Raw genomic sequence first — 16,953 nt, 5'->3', positions numbered from 1 at the left:
CGTGCATGCTGGGAGGCATGAAGAGCGCTATATGGATCATTTGTTATTCATTTGTATTTGGAAATAATGGCTTCACATGCCCACAACCTCGGCTCAGATAATTCAATAATAATGCCTACATGCATGCACTTTGCATGCAAAGGTCCGCTAGCTTAAATGCTATAAAACACAAACTTTTGAAACACATCATTCAGACACATATTCCGACAAAAAACTGCTAAATATACCTATAAACTAAATTACCACTGCATAAAAAAACATTAACTCAAACAAAAACTTGCCTTAAGTTAGTCTCAACAATGAGTTGTCATATTCACTGTTGCCACTGGAGAGCAGTGAATCTACCCATACCCAAATCAATAAAACTAAATGCAAACACTTTCACAACAGGACTGAAAGGCTGTCAACCCTCCCACTTCAAATAGATTGGACATCTAGCGCCATTAATGGCAGCTAATGAGTTAAAAACAATTCATTTTTTCATGATTGTTTATTCTGCGCCATGCTAAATGCTACATGCTAAAGACATTTATCAGTAGCAGATGTCCAATCCATTTCAGCTGAAAGGCTGCCAACTCTCCCACTTCAAATAGATTGAACATGCCTTGCCATTAATGGCAGCTAATGAGTTAAAAATATAACTCTCTGAATTGTTTATTCGGCCGCACGCTAATGCTACATGCTAAAAAAGTTTATCAGTAGCAGACATCCAATTCATTTGAACTAGAAGGCAGTCAACCCTCCCACTTCAAATACATTGTCCGTATATCACCATCAATGGCAGGTAATAAGTAAAAAAATACTTAATTTTTGTCATGATTGTTTATTCTGCGACATGCTTATGCTACATGCTATATAGGTTTATCACTAGTCGGCGTCCAATCCATTTGATGCATTTGTTCATTCACCGCCAACCCTCCCACTTCAAATAGATTGGACAACTAGTGCCATTAATGGCAGCTAATAAGTTAAAAATATTTTGTCACGATTGTTTATTCTGCGACATGCTAAATGCTAAAGATGTTTTTCAGTAGCAGACGTCCAATACATTTGAACTGGAAGGCTTTCAATCCTCCCACTTCAAATAGATTGGACATCTAGAGCCATCAACGGTAGCTAACAAGTTAAAAATATTTTGTCATGATTGTTTATTCTGCGACATGCTTATGATACATGCTAAAGACGTTTATCAGTAGCAGACGTCCAATTAATTTTAACTGGAAAGCTGCCAATCCTCCAACTTCATATAGATTGGATGTCTAGCACTATCAATGACAGCTAATAAGTTAAAAATACAACTTCATTATGTTATCATTGTCTTTTCTGCGACATGCTAAATGCTACATGCTAAATTGGTTCATCAGTAGCATACGTCCACTTAATTTTAACTGGAAGGCTGCCAATCCTCCAACTTCATATAGATTGGATGTCTAGCACTATCAATGACAGCTAATGAGTTAAAAATACAACTTTATTATGTTATTATTGTCTATTCTGCGACATGCTATCCTCCTTCTTCAAATAGATTGGACGCCTATCTCCATCAATGGCAGCCGGGTTGAAACTTCTCCAGAAATGTGCGTTTCTTATGTCATTAGATGTTGCGAACTTAGCATTTCGAGTCGCGTGCGGGCAACTTACGATCGAGTCCGTTGATGTACTTCATGGATATCTCACAATGGCCCCACACGGCGCTGACGATGGGATGTAGTTTCTTGCCTTTCAATCCCCGGAAGGCCACTCCTAAATACTGCCCTTCCACCATGAAGCTCAGCGTGCCTTCGTCCATGTCCAGAATGACCAGCAGCGAGTCCGGCAGGGTGAAGGCCTCCTCCGGCTCCAGGAAAGAAGGGTAAGACGGCAGCGAGCCGTGGGCCCGGTTCTTGCTGTCGTGATAGAGGCGGTTCCGTCCCAGATCCCAGCCCCAGGACTCGCAGTCCGACCCCACCAAGGCGGTGTACCCCACAGAGTGCAAAGGGGCTTCGGAAGTGGCCACTCCGACCACCGCGTGGGTTCCGCGCTGACGGCAGGGCCAGTGAATCCTCCAAACGTGGAGGCCTCTCGTGTAACCCACCCGTCCCCGTATGCAGTCCGTGCTCTGAGCCACCGGGTGGCGGTGAAACGTCAACTTATCCTCCTCTTTGATAAAAATGTTCAGCGAGCGGTCGTCCGCGTTCCACGCGTGACGGAGTTGCGTGTCCAAGGTGGCGCAAGGCATATCCAGGAGCAGATCCAGTCTCGGGGGTTTGGAGAAATCCGGGCCTCTTAGTTCCGGGTGCTGCCCACGGTGAGCCGCGGGCCGGTAGGACGGGGAGCTGCCGCTTTCCCCGCGTCCGTCCACGGATTTGATGCCGCCGGAAATTTTCTGGCCCATGGCCGGGATGGAACGTGTGGCCGAACGGGGAGGGTGCTGTTCGCGCGGCGCGGCGTTACCTCATCAATGCTGAAGTGAGACGTCGCTACTGAGGTGTGGTAGTTCCCGTGAAAAAACAATGTGCTCTGCTTTCATGCCTCTTCAGGAGAACATAGGTGCTCCTGCCAAAACTCTGTTGAGAAAGGACAAAACAGAGGTTAAAGCACGGGTGTCAAACTCGAACAAGTTCTCAATTTGTGAGGGTTGTCAAAAGTATCGATTCTGAAATTTATATAATATGATTAGAGCTGAAACGAATACTCGAGTAACTCGAGTTTAAAAACTGATCCGAGTAATTTTATTCACCTCGAGTAATCGTTTATTTTGACAGCTCTAAGCATCACGTTTTGCTCGGACTACTTTTAATGTGGGACAACGCGCTGATGTCACGTGCGTAGAGGAAGAAGCAAAAAAAAAAAAAAAAAAACTTACTGCAGCCGACAGCCGCTACAAACGACGCCGCCGTTGCTAAATACTAGCCCGCACGATGCTACATTTGCCACGTTTACATGGAGCCAAATATTCCAATTACAATCGGAATATTTGTTCAAACCGAATAAATGTGTTCCATATAAACACCTCATTCGGAATGAACAGGCCCAAACCGAATGAAATTTCATTCCGATTCACAGGGGTGGAATATTCCTTTTCCCAAACCGATTAGAAGTAAAATTATATCATGTAAACAGGGAAGCGGAATGGTGTCTGGTTGCGTTCTTTCTGCGCATGCTCCGTACTGACGTGGTGACGTCACTTGGTGACGTAACTAACGTCACTTGCAACATGGCTTCCAAGCACACGCACAGCACACCCACACAACTTTTTAAATGAACGGCGTATCATTCTGAAGTTTTGTTTCCACTCGAAAAGTTAAAACAGCAGCTGATCTGACGATCGATCTCCATGTTTTGCAACGTGACGCTTTGTTTTGATTAATCTGCACATGTCAGACGGCAGTTGTCAAACGTCCTTTCGGAATAAAGGCAGTCACATGTAAACGCTGGATCGGAATAGATGAAGTGACATGTAAACAGCTGATGTGAAATTTCCATTCGGAATGATTTGAATCGGTATGAATAAAAGTCAGCATGTAAACGTGGCTATTGATAGCAGGTAGCGTCTGATGAGTCCCATAGAGATCACATGTATGTTGAACTAGATGCGAAATGACAGACTCGGCCGCTTCTGGGCAGCGTTAGTAAACAGCCGCCATCTTAAAGCAGTAGAGCGCTAAGCGCTAATAAATAAGAATAACGTTACTTTCACTAGCTCACGTAACGTTAGCCCTGCGGAGGGCTAGGTTTCTATTAATTATGACAACTTTCGATGCGTGGCTAACGTGTCTTACATACAGGCTTTAACATAACATAGCGTTGTTTGTAACAATGACAATAAATATTCTGAATCTGAATCTGATGAGGGTGTAAAATAAAAACTCAATAATGCTAACTATAAATTTTAGCTCAGTAGTCATTGCTGAATAAAACACCAAGTAGCACTGGTCCCTAATGTGCTCCAATACAGCCTGTATCATACATACATTTATTTTGAACACTGCAAAAACTCAAAATCCTATCAGTACTTGCAGTTTAGACTAACTTAAAACTTAACTAGAACTTAAAAATGGCTTGACACAAATAGAAATTCAATTGAAACACATGGGAAAAAATGCTAACTTTTAAGTGATGTGTGTTATCAAGCGTAACGGCATTTATATATATATATATTTTTTTTTTATAAGATCTGAAGGTTTTTTGAGTGAAAGCAGAGAATTAGTCTTTTTTATTTATTCTAGTTACATCTGAGATGCAATTGTTGGCTGTTTTCAACAATATACATCGAAAATAAAGACATTGATTGACTGAAAATGGTTCAAGATTAGATGAAATGTCTTGTTTTCTCATGTATATTTATAATTGCTCTTCACCTAAAAATATATTTGTTTTATCCGATTACTCGATTAATCGATAGAATTTTCAGTCGATTACTCGATTACTAAAATATTCGATAGCTGCAGCCCTAAATATGAGATTTGATTGCAAAAGTATCGATACAGTAGTAGGGTGAAAGTTGATTTTGCAGTACTCTTGATAGTCATGGAGGCCATTTTTGAATTTTTCTTGTTAACTCATTGGCCACTATTGACATTGTTAGACATCCAATCAAGGGTTTCCCCTACATATTAGAGATTGTGGTGCCCCGCCACACCAAAATAAAAGCCGCCACGCCTTCCAAATGAAATGTTTAAAAAAAAAATAATAATTTTTAAGGCCGTTTCAAACTAGCGGCTGCCGTGTGTGAAGAGTTCAGCGGCAACCTACTGTGCCTCACAATAGTGAATACACCCCTTGCATTTTTGTAGATAATAAAGTATATCTTTTCATGGGACGACAAAATGAAAAGTAGTCTGTGTGCAGCTTATGTGATAGAGTTCAAAATAAAGCTATTAATACCCCTGGCAACAAAAGTGAGTACACCCCTTTGAAAAAACGTACATCCCTAAATGTCCAAATTGAGTACTGCTTGTCATTCTCCCTCCAAAATGTCAGGTGACTTGTTACAGGAGTTCTGTCAGCATTGCTGCAGAGATTGAAGAGGTGGGGGGTCAGCCTGTTAGTGCTCAGACAATACGCCGCACTCTATATCAAATTGGTATGCATGGCTGTCACCCCAGGAGGAAGCCTTTTCTGAAGACATGTTGTTTTCCGAAATTTCCAGGTTCACGGTGAATCAGTAACAGGCACACTTTTGCAAAATAGACAATGTTTATTGATTAGAAAATGCAGAATAAATGAGATGTTTTGATTACAATCCCACAAGAGCAAGCAAACAAGTATCAACAAATGTCAACGATTACGCTAGATTTGAGTTTGTCAACCCCAGAATCCCCATGTTACCGTTACAGCTAAACGAAATGTCCCTTAGCAATGAAAATCACTTACCGTGACAAATGAGCGGGGAGCCAACACACTCCGGACATAATAAACTTGTATTTTGCAATTAATCTCAAGTTAAATATTCAAAAAGTGAATGAATTGTGAATTGCTGCCACTCTCCCAGTTCAAATGGATTGGACATCTATTAGTGATAAAGTCCTTTAGCATGTTGCAGTAACATGTCGCAGAATAAATAATTAGGATAAAATAAAGATGTATTTTTTACTTATTAGCTGACATTGACGGTGCTAAATGTCCAATCTATTTGAAGTGGGAGAGTTGCCCACTGCCACCCTTCAAGTTCAAAAGGATTGGACATCTACTCGTGATAAACTCCTTTAGCACACAGCATTAGCATGTTGCAGAATAAACAATTATGGCAAAATAAACTTCTATTTTTAACTCATTGGCTGCCATTGACTGTGGTAGAATGAACGAATGTTCATTTGCTGCCACCCTCCCAGTTCAAATGGATTGGACGTTGACTAGTGATAAACTCCTTTAGCATGTAGCATTAGCATGTTGCACGATAAACAATTATGGCAAAATAAACTTGTATTTTTAACTCATTAGCTGCCATTGACTGTGATAGAATGAACAAATGTTGGACATTGACTAGTGATAAACTCCTTTAGCATGTTGCATTAGCATGTCATAGAATAAGCGATTCTGACAAAATAAAGTTGTATTTTTTTACCCATTAGCTGCCAATGACGGTGCTTGATGTCCAATCTAATTGAAGCGGGAGGGTCGGCCGCTGCCACCCTCGCAGTTGAAATGGATTGGACATCTATTAGTGATAAAGTCCTTTAGCATGTTGCAGTAACATGTCGCAGAATAAATAATTATGACAAAATAAAGATGTATTTTTTACTTATTAGCTGACATTGACTGTGCTAGATGTCCAATCTATTTGAAGTGGGAGAGTTGGCCACTGCTACCTTCCAAGTTCAAAAGGATTGGACATCTACTAGTGATAAACTCCTCTAGCACATAGCATTAGCATGTTGCACGATAAACAATTATGGCAAAATAAACTTGTATTTTTAACTCATTAGCTGCCATTGACTGTGCTAGAATAAACAAATGTTGGGCGTTGACTAGTGATAAACTCCTTTAGCATGTAGCATTAGCATGTCATACAATAAGCGATTCTGACAAAATAAAGTTGTATTTTTTTACCAATTAGCTGCCAATGACGGTGCTAGATGTCCAATCTATTTGAAGTGGGAGGGTCGGCCGCTGCCACCCTCCCAGTTGAAATGGATTGGAAATCTATTAGTGTTAAAGTCCTTTTGCACATAGCATTAGCATGTCACATAATGAACAATTCTGACAAAATAAACTTGTATTTTGCAATTAACAAATGTTAATTATTCACAAAGTGCAACTTATCGTGAGTAAACCTTTAAAAAAAGGCATTGGATGCCATTGATGGCACTAGATGTCCAATTCATTTGAAGTGGGAGAATGGCAGCATAAGAACGAATATTCACTAATTTGGTACTAATTCTAATTTTGCTGTTTTTTGTTATTGTTTGTTTGTTTGTTTGTTTTTGCCCAACATAGCGCAAGCTAATGAAACTGGATGCTTTTGCCAACTAGTTAGCCAAAGTGCATTAATGTTAGCATTAGTTTGAGACCCCTGCTGTATCGGAATTTTCCATTCAAATCAGCTGTAATTGCCAACCACTTCTTGATCTGTATAACGCAGCGCAACCACTGATAAAGTTGTTCTTGCCCATGCATGTAATGTGGATTAAATGGACTTGAAAGCACCACACCCATCTACTGTCTCTCCCTCAACAACATCCTCCTACTTGCGTTCTCCGGAGCTAAAAATGCTCTCCGAAAAATGACCTCATTATTTTCCTGAACTTTCGAAATGAAATGGAATAAATACAGTATATTAACAATCGATACCGCGCGTGAACACAAGCAAGCGAGGGTTTGTCATTGCTGAGAGGTGTGAAAAATGCACAGTTGCTCGCTAGGCTATTAGCGCCGCAGTGATTGAGCGCCCCTTTACGCACACCTACGCAAAGCCGCTATTAATCTCTCGCCCGCAAGCGTATAAGATACAAGTGCTAGTGCTATCTATTAGGCCGGTGTTTTACACTACTGCGCTGTGATGTAGTTTCTGGTGTGCCGTGGAAAATCATCCACTTACTGTAATTTTAGCACTAAAAGGCGCACCTGACTATAAGCTGCCACCCACCAAATTCGGCACGAAAACGACATTTGTTCATAGATAAGCCGCACTGGACTATACACTGCAGCTGTCCTCACTGTATTATGGGATATTTATACCAAATGATATTAACCGGTAAGACTTTATTTGATAGCGGCATCTTATGCCTCTCACAAGACCAAATGAACCACCATGAAGCTTTGAACCAATTGGCTGCAAAATTGCTTCAAAAAGCTTCATTGGGCCATCACTGCTCCCTTGGGGGAGACAAGTCAACCTCTGCTGCCACCTGCTGTCAACACTGTTGTCATCCAACATGCCTCCTAACATGCATTGCAGCGCTACAGATGTAAATAACAATCAAATTTCATGTTTCATGCTAATTATTTCTTCAGTTACTGTTCCAGTTGTTTCTTGAATTGCTAGTTATGGTATTTGGTCGCACTTTATTTGACAGTGGTGCCATAAGACTGTAATAGGAGCAAATGAACCACCATGATTCACCTTCATTGCTTCAACAAGCTTCATTTGGCCATCACTGCTCCCTTGGGGGAGACAAGTCAACCTCTGCTCCCACCTGCTAGCAACACTGTTGTCGTCCAACAGGCCTCCTAACATGCATTGCAGCGCTACAGATGTAAATAACAATCAAATTTCATGTTTTATGCTAATTATTTCTTCAGTCACTGTTCCAGTTGTTTCATGAATTGCTAGTTATGGTATTTGGTCACACTTTATTTGACAGTGGTGCCATAAGACTGTCATAAGACCAAATGAACCACCATGAAGCTTTGAAACAATTGGCAGCAAAGCTTCATTGCTTCAAAAAGCTTCATTTGGCCATCACTGCTCCCTTGAGGGAGACAAGTCAACCTCTGCTGCCACCTGCTGTCAACACTGTGTCGTCCAATGTGCCCTCTAGCATGCATGGCAGCACTATAGATTTAATTAACAATCAAAATTCATGTTTTCTGCTAATTATTTCTTCAGTTGCTGTTCCAGTTGTTTCATGAATTGCTAGTTATGGTATTTGGTTACACTTTATTTGACAGTGGCGCCACAGGACTGTCATTAGACAATCATAATTTTGACATGACACTGTCATTAGCATTAATTAATGCTTATAACAGATGTAATTTAGTGTTATCCGGCATATTATCTCACTTTTGAATGGATGTAAAAGATCCAAGTTGGAAACAAACGTAGTTGGTGACATAATTTGCCAGATGACACTTAATGGCATCTGTCATAAGTATTCAATCATGCTATAATTATTACTGTCTCAGTAGTACGGCTTCATAAGACTGTCATAAGCACAAATGAACCACCATGAAGCTTTGAACCAATTGGCTGCAATAATACAAAATATCATATATAAAAATAGTGATATTATAAATAAAAAAATAATAAAAAATAAAAACAAAATAAAATAACAAATAAAATAATAAATAATAAAAATAACAAGAATAAAAAATAATATTAAAAAACAATTATATGGTAAAAATAAATTAAAATCAAATAAATAACAAATAAAATATATTTTAAAAAATTAAATTAAAAATAGTGATTTAAACAATTAATATGAATAGCAAAAATAATGATAAATAAAGTATGTAAAAAAAAAACTAAAAACTAATATCTAATAAATGAAAAACATACTAAAATTTCATATCAAAAATATTTATCTAAAAAAATGATGATAATAATACAAATAGGAAAAATAATACTTAAAAATTAAAACAAAATTTGAAAAAATTAAAATTAAAAAAATTCAATTAAAAACAGTGATTCTAAAAAATGACTTATTAGTGATAAACTAATTGAAACTCAACAGCCTTTGATAATTCATCACAGGTGCCTATTATGTCGATCGCGATCGGCCAGTCGATGGCAGCACGAGTTTGCGTAGTTCACATCCATCAAAAAAAAAAAAAAAAAAAACAATGTAAAACAATGTACATTAAAAAAATATTGTGTGAGCAACAAACATGTTGGACTAAAACAACACTGCATTTTTTCTCTTGCCGAGATAAGAAGACAAATGTTACCGCATGTTTCAAAACAAGCAATGGGGAGGCTGGATGGGACACTAGACTACTGGGTGAGTCGGTGGGGGGTCGCAGCACGTCACATAAGTGACACAACAAGGCAGGCTAACTACACATAAAATGTCACACATTGTGAACATGTGACAAAAACTATGAAGCATTTTCGTCTCGTCTGACGAAAACTGGAATTCGTGTCGTTAAGTCTGCCGAGATACGTTTTTAGTTTTCGTTATCGTCTTGTCACCGTCATGAAAAAAATCGTTCGGACGAAATATTTTCATTATAGTCATCGTTGACGAAAACACCACCGGTGCTGTCAAATGCACTAAAATCAGAGCATTCACAGCCCGTCTTTTGCGGAGGTCACTTCCTGTTCATTTGGGGATGTTCTTGCGTCCAAATCAATAGGCAGTGACCCGTAAATGCCCGAAAATGTTAGGTTTTGTGTTGGTTTCCCCCTAGTGTGTTCATGTGATTGCCCATTGATTTCACCTGTTGTTCCTGCTCCTAGTGTATCGGCACCCTGCATCCTTCTGTGTCGCCCATCTGTTCCTCGTTGTCTTGTTGTATATAAGCTCCCAGTTTCTTTTCACTCCTTGTTGCGTCATTGTCTGTGTCAAAGTCGAAGCCCTGACCAAGCCCTCGTGTACTAAACCCTCCGATAAAATAAGTTTTTGTTTGAACATTGCCTTTTTGATCTCTAGTCCTTTTGCTTGTACTTTGTGATTTTGTTAGTTATTATTAAAACATTTTTTTTGAGTTCACTGCCACCTGTCTTGCTGCGTTTTTTGTTTCCCTGCATTTGAGTCCACACCACCTGCCTGCCCTGCGTCCCTGACAGAAAATCAACAGGAATTGACCGAAAATCAACAGGAAATGATGTGAGATGCCCCAAAATGAACTCCTTGCCTCACATTGGCTGCCACAGCGACCACATAGAAACGTGAGTACACGCTTCCAGAATAGAGCTCTGTGTAAAATTGCTTGTGTATCGTGTTTTAGCACGGTGTGTGCAGAGTTTGCATCGATTGCTCCTCGCTAGGAGCCGGAGTGTTTGGTGTCAGCCTTTCCACCATAATTTGTACCAAATGATGGGCGTAGCTCTCCGTGGATTTAGCGGTAGGCGACAGTAAGCTCGATGGGACGGACGGACAAGACGGAAATACGGCAATTTCTCAGGCGCTGCCAACTGCGAGTATAATACAGTATTCATATTATGAGATCATCGTTATCGTGAATGAATAGTGAAATGAAAGTAGGTAGCCAGACAGATGGCAAAAGCATGTCTCCGTGAGTGGCGACACATTGACAACTGTGACGAGGCGGGGTCGGAGGTCAAATGCCGCCCCGCGCACCGGGTCGCTTTACTTTGGCAGTGATGAATGTTGCGAGCCTTGAACCCTTCCGCCAGTGGCAGAGGCAGCTGTCCATCTGTCCCGCCAGTGAACTCGCTCACGTCGGGGGCGCCTCATGTTTTGGCTTCCCGTTGCCATGACCTCATTCATGAGTTTGAGTGGAGAAATGCCGAGAGAGTCGGAATTCAACGGCGCAACGTATTTGTCACGTTATAGAGTCGATCTGTTTCCAGTCAAACTGTGCGGAATCAATTCATTAGGTGGTGGAAAAATCTTCAAAAGCAAAGCCATTTTGTTTTTTTTAGCTTCATCTGATATCAGAGGATTTGTATGAGACAGGAGGTGAAGAATATAGATTTGGTGTTCAGGTTTTAACGAAACGTCGGTCTGAATAGATGTAACAATCGAAGACCTATGTATCACATTGAATTAGACTTTGTCAAATTAGCGAATATGGTATTGTCGTCCAAAGAATTTACACTGAAACATCGATCGCCTAAGCATCAATCCAATGAAGTACATAGACGCACAAATTACTGATCAATATCGTCATCTTTAAGATATGCTTTTTTAAAATTTTGTTAAATCTGCCATTGACGGCAATAGACGTCAGAACGTATTTGAAAGTGTATAGGCTGCCACTCTTCCAGTTCAAATAGATTAAACTAAATAGTGACAATATAAAATAAAACAGTAATAATAATAATGAAATTATCATAACACACACAATAAATTATATATAAATAGTGATATTATAAATAAAAATAAAATTTGAAAAACAATGAAAAATAAAAATCGTAATATATATTTAGCGATATTATATATAATAAAAATAAAATCAAAATATGAACAATAAAAATAAAAATAAAAATTTAATGATAACAATGAACAAAATAAAAATTTGAAAAATAAAAAAATGAAATTAAAAATTGTGATTTAAAAAGTGATGATGACAATAATATGAATAGTATAATAAAATATAATAAATGTAAAAAATAATATAAAATAAAACAATAATAATAAAAATAACAATAATATATCAATAGTGATATTATAAAGAACCAAAATTTAAAAAAAATATATAAGAAAAAATAAAAATTAAATGATAAAAATAAATATAAAATAATAAAATAAAAAAATAAAAACAAAAAATTTAAATTGAAACTAGTGATTTAAAAAATGATGATGACAATATGAATAGAAAAAATAATTAGAAAATGTAAAAAATAAAAAAAATAAAAAATAAATTAAAAAAAAATCAAATACGTATTAACATTTTTAAATTAAAAAGTGATTTGAAAAAATGATGACAACAATATCAAAAGTAAAAATACTATTAAAATTAAATTAAACAATTGAAAAATAAAATAATAAAATACAATATAAAATCAAGTTAAAAAAAAATTTGAATTAAAAGCGATTTAAATTTGACTAATTAGTGACTAATTGAAATTCAACAGCCTTTGATAGTTTATCACAGGTGCCTATTACGTCGATCGCGATCGGCCAGTCGATGGCAACGCTAGTGTGCGTAGCTCGCATCCATTTAAAAAAAAAAAAAAAAAAAAAAAAAAAAAAAAAGCACAATTTAAAAATATTATAATTATGTTATTAACTAATTATTACACACAACATAAATAACTATGTACATTAATATACATTGTACCAATTGATGGGGCGTAGCTCTCCATGGATTTAGCGGTAGTCGACAATAAGCCAGGCAGGTAGGACGGAAATACAGTGCTTTCTCCGGCTGTTAGAGATAGATCGCAAGAGGTTGTCTCCTTGAAAAATAGATCAATGAGCACCACTGGTTTATTACCTATTACTAATAAATATGCAGCAGAAAACCAAAAAGATGACGGATTACAGTATTTTTCAAGAATTTTCAATCCTGAATGTCTTCAAATTCCTAAAATCACCTGCATCTCTGTTTAATTCATTTGACCCAAATTATGCTTGAACCTTCCCCTCGATGGTGCGTTTCCTCGACTCGGCCTAATTCTAATGTCGTTCCAAAAAGAATCCACAAAGTGGTCACTTCTTCCACGCGCCAGAGCGCCAGACTGCGCATAAACAGACCTCACGCGCGAGCGTTTTTCTATTCCTCCATCTCTCGGTAGCGACAGCTGCGCCGCCCCCTACTTTAAACAAACTGCCATCCTTCCTACATTGCCCACATTCATTCACGCTGAGGGAATCCCTGGGTGGCTGAGGACGTCGGAGCTAAACGTAAACTCTGCCGTCTGGCTGCTGACAGCGTGTCAAAATACTGGGGTATTCATCTTATTGCACAGGTGATGAAAAGTCATGCTGTTCTCACATTGTACTCATAAATATACTAGGGCTGTCAAATGATTACAATTTTTAATCGAGTTAATCACAGCTTAAAAATCAATTAATCGTAATTAATAGCAATTCAAACCGTCTCTAAAATATGCCATATTTTTCCGTAAATTATTGTTGGAATGGAAAGGTAAGATACTAGATGGATATTTACATTCAAAATACTGTACATAAGTACTGCATTTGTTCGATATAACAATAAATCCACAAGATGGCATTAACATTATTAATTCATTCACTCCCAGCCATTTTTCCCCAGAGCAAGGCCCCTCGCTCCCGGCCGTTTTTCTGGATTTTGACTGATTTTGCAAGGCCCACAGAAAATTCTGTTCTATTGCTATACAAACATGCAACCCACCAAAACAAAGATTAGAGTCTCTACTTTCAGCAGGAGAAAAAGTTCATATCTTTTTCCATTCTTTAGAAATCAGCATTAGAAAATACTGTAGCTTAGTTTGAGCAATTTTCCAATTTCTGATGAGCTTTTTGTAAACGCATTAGGGGTGTTAACGGGTCTTTCAGCAAGACAATGACCCTAAACATATGTCCAAATCTACACAGAAATGGTTCACCAGACACAAAATCAAGCTCCTCCTATGGCCATCTCAGTCCCCAGACCTTGTTTTGTTGGCAAAAGGGGGTTGTACAAAGTATTAACACCAGGGGTGCTAATAATTGTGACACACATTATTTGATGTCAAATAATTTTTTATTTATATGGGATTTTTTCCCCACTGAATGAATGCACTTGTATTGAAGGTTGGATTTTTCTATTTTTTCCCATTAGGGTCCCATATTATTTGAATTAAAAAAACAAAAAAAAAACATTAGAAGCTAAAAAAAACCCACATTTTTTTCAGGGGTGCCAATAATTACATTTTTTTTTTTTTTTTAATTTATTTTCCCTTCAGGCATGACAAATCCAAACATACAGCATTTATATGTGTTAACAATTAATTCAACCCGAAAAGTGCTGACGGAAGAAGCCGAAGCTTATTGAAACCCGTCCCCAGTATACCATATAGGACGCAGAAAATATCGAATATCAATATTTGACATTCAGATTTCGTAGTGATTACATTTATTTATTTTTTTTAATCATAAACATCCCCTCTGATTATTTTCCCAATTGTCCTTTGTCGATCTTGGCAATGTGCTCGTTATGTTGATTAGATCCAGTAGATTAGTTCATAATTTAATAGTTAGTTTATTCCATTGATTCGATCCAGAAAATAGGAAATAGCTGAGGACCGATGGTAGGCCGTGTCCACCACCCTCCTTTTGTCGACTTAATCCTCGTCGCAGTTTTCATTCCTTGCTGACTCCCAACATCTCAAGGTTGGGCAGCTTCGTAGTAAGTTGGATCGCCATTCCGGTTGTGGACTCATGGCCTGGGGACTGGTGTCGCTAGTTTCTTTAGTAAGGACCATCCCAGCGATCACTGTCCCACCTGGCCAATCAGAAGAGTAGCTGCCACCAGCGCACCAAAAGGAAACATCCTTGATATCATTCCACTTCGAGTGTGGTCAGACACAGCGGCCACCATCTACCCCAGCTATCCTCCAGAATATCAAGATCTTAAGGTGTTTTCCGGGCAGGTGCGTTGTCCAGGTTCTGACTGCATTGTAAAGCTCTTGGGCAGGACAGTGGCCAATCGACCAGTTCCATGTCATTACAGAATTTGAAGAATTTGAAGTCCCTTGTCTGTGCATTTTACAGCCAACAGATGATATGTCCTTGTGAGTTCTGTTTGCACTGGCTTTGAGTCACTTTTGTTATTTATATATATACAGTGCCTTGCAAAAGTATTCGGCCCCCTTGAACCTTTCGCCACATTTCAGGCTTCAAACATAAAGATATAAAATTTTAATTTTTTGTCAAGAATCAACAACAAGTGGGACACAATCATGAAGTGGAACAAAATTTATTGGATAATTTAAACTTTTTTAACAAATAAAAAACTGAAAAGTGGGGCGTGCAATATTATTCGGCCCCCTTGCGTTAATACTTTGTAGCGCCACCTTTTGCTCTAATTACAGCTGCAAGTCGCTTGGGGTATATTTCTATCAGTTTTGCACATCGAGAGACTGACATTCTTGCCCATTCTTCCTTGCAAAACAGTTCGAGCTCAGTGAGGTTGGATGGAGAGTGTTTGTGAACAGCAGTCTTCAGCTCTTTCCACAGATTCTCGATTGGATTCAGGTCTGGACTTTTGACTTGGCCATTCTAACACCTGGATACGTTTATTTTTGAACCATTCCATTGTAGATTTGGCTTTATGTTTTGGATCATTGTCCTGTTGGAAGATAAATCTCAGTCCCAGTCTCAGGTCTTGTGCAGATACCAACAGGTTTTCTTCCAGAATGTTCCTGTATTTGGCTGCATCCATCTTCCCGTCAATTTTAACCATCTTCCCTGTCCCTGCTGAAGAAAAGCAGGCCCAAACCATGATGCTACCGCCACCATGTTTGACAGTGGGGATGGTGTGTTCAGGGTGATGAGCTGTGTTGCTTTTACGCCAAACATATCGTTTTGCATTGTGGCCAAAAAGTTCAATTTTGGTTTCATCTGACCAGAGCACCTTCTTCCACATGTTTGGTGTGTCTCCCAGGTGGCTTGTGGCAAACTTTAAACAAGACTTTTTATGGATATCTTTGAGAAATGGCTTTCTTCTTGCCACTCTTCCATAAAGGCCAGATTTGTGCAGTGTACGACTGATTGTTGTCCTATGGACAGACTCTCCCACCTCAGCTGTAGATCTCTGCAGTTCATCCAGAGTGATCATGGGCCTCTTGGCTGCATCTCTGATCAGTTTTTTCCTTGTTTGAGAAGAAAGTTTGGAATGACGGCCGGGTCTTGGTAGATTTGCAGTGGTCTGATGCTCCTTCCATTTCAATATGATGGCTTGCACAGTGCTCCTTGAGATGTTTAAAGCTTGGGAAATCTTTTTGTATCCAAATCCAGCTTTGAACTTCTCCACAACAGTATCTCGGACCTGCCTGGTGTGTTCCTTGGTTTTCATAATGCTCTCTGCACTTTAAACAGAACCCTGAGACTATCACAGAGCAGGTGCATTTATACGGAGACTTGATTACACACAGGTGGATTCTATTTATCATCATCGGTCATTTAGGACAACATTGGATCATTCAGAGATCCTCACTGAACTTCTGGAGTGAGTTTGCTGCACTGAAAGTAAAGGGGCCGAATAATATTGCACGCCCCACTTTTCAGTTTTTTATTTGTTAAAAAAGTTGAAATTATCCAATAAATGTTGTTCCACTTCACGATTGTGTCCCACTTGTTGTTGATTCTTGACAAAAAAATCAAATTTCATATCTTTGTGTTTGAAGCCTGAAATGTGGCGAAAGGTTACAAGATTCAAGGGGGCCGAATACTTTATACCTAATAAAGATATAAGTAACAAACATTCACAAAAATAAGTACAAATGACTTATATTATGCAGAGTGAAATGGAATATATTTTGAAGATCGCGCAAACATTGACTTTTTTAAATCATAAGGAAATGAATAAGTAGCCTAACATAAAAGAACAAATATAAGTCCAAAGTGCACATTGACAGCTAACATGTTCTGAACCTCCACATCAGAGCAAATGAAACTAAATATGGTTAATATGCCTCCTCAACTCTTTCGTTGCTCT

At 38.6% G+C, this 16,953-nt stretch overlaps 1 protein-coding gene across 5 annotated transcripts in view; it reads right to left on the bottom strand.

Annotated features, from left to right (window-relative positions):
• Nucleotides 1-16,953, bottom strand: part of LOC130929511 (SPRY domain-containing SOCS box protein 4-like) — a 166,091-nt gene that overhangs the window by 66,407 nt on the left and 82,731 nt on the right. For all 5 annotated transcript variants that reach the window (XM_057856681.1, XM_057856680.1, XM_057856684.1 and 2 more), the window contains one exon: nt 1,642-2,546. In XM_057856681.1, coding sequence (XP_057712664.1) covers nt 1,642-2,374 — 733 coding nt within the window. In that variant the 5' untranslated portion in view covers nt 2,375-2,546. The remainder of the gene's footprint in view (nt 1-1,641; nt 2,547-16,953) is intronic.

This window comes from Corythoichthys intestinalis, chromosome 14, assembly GCF_030265065.1.
Source record: "Corythoichthys intestinalis isolate RoL2023-P3 chromosome 14, ASM3026506v1, whole genome shotgun sequence".
In the NCBI taxonomy this organism is placed as follows: domain Eukaryota; kingdom Metazoa; phylum Chordata; class Actinopteri; order Syngnathiformes; family Syngnathidae; genus Corythoichthys; species Corythoichthys intestinalis.
The sequence above is the reverse complement of the archived record's forward strand: the minus strand, read 5'-3'. Positions and strand labels throughout refer to the sequence as shown.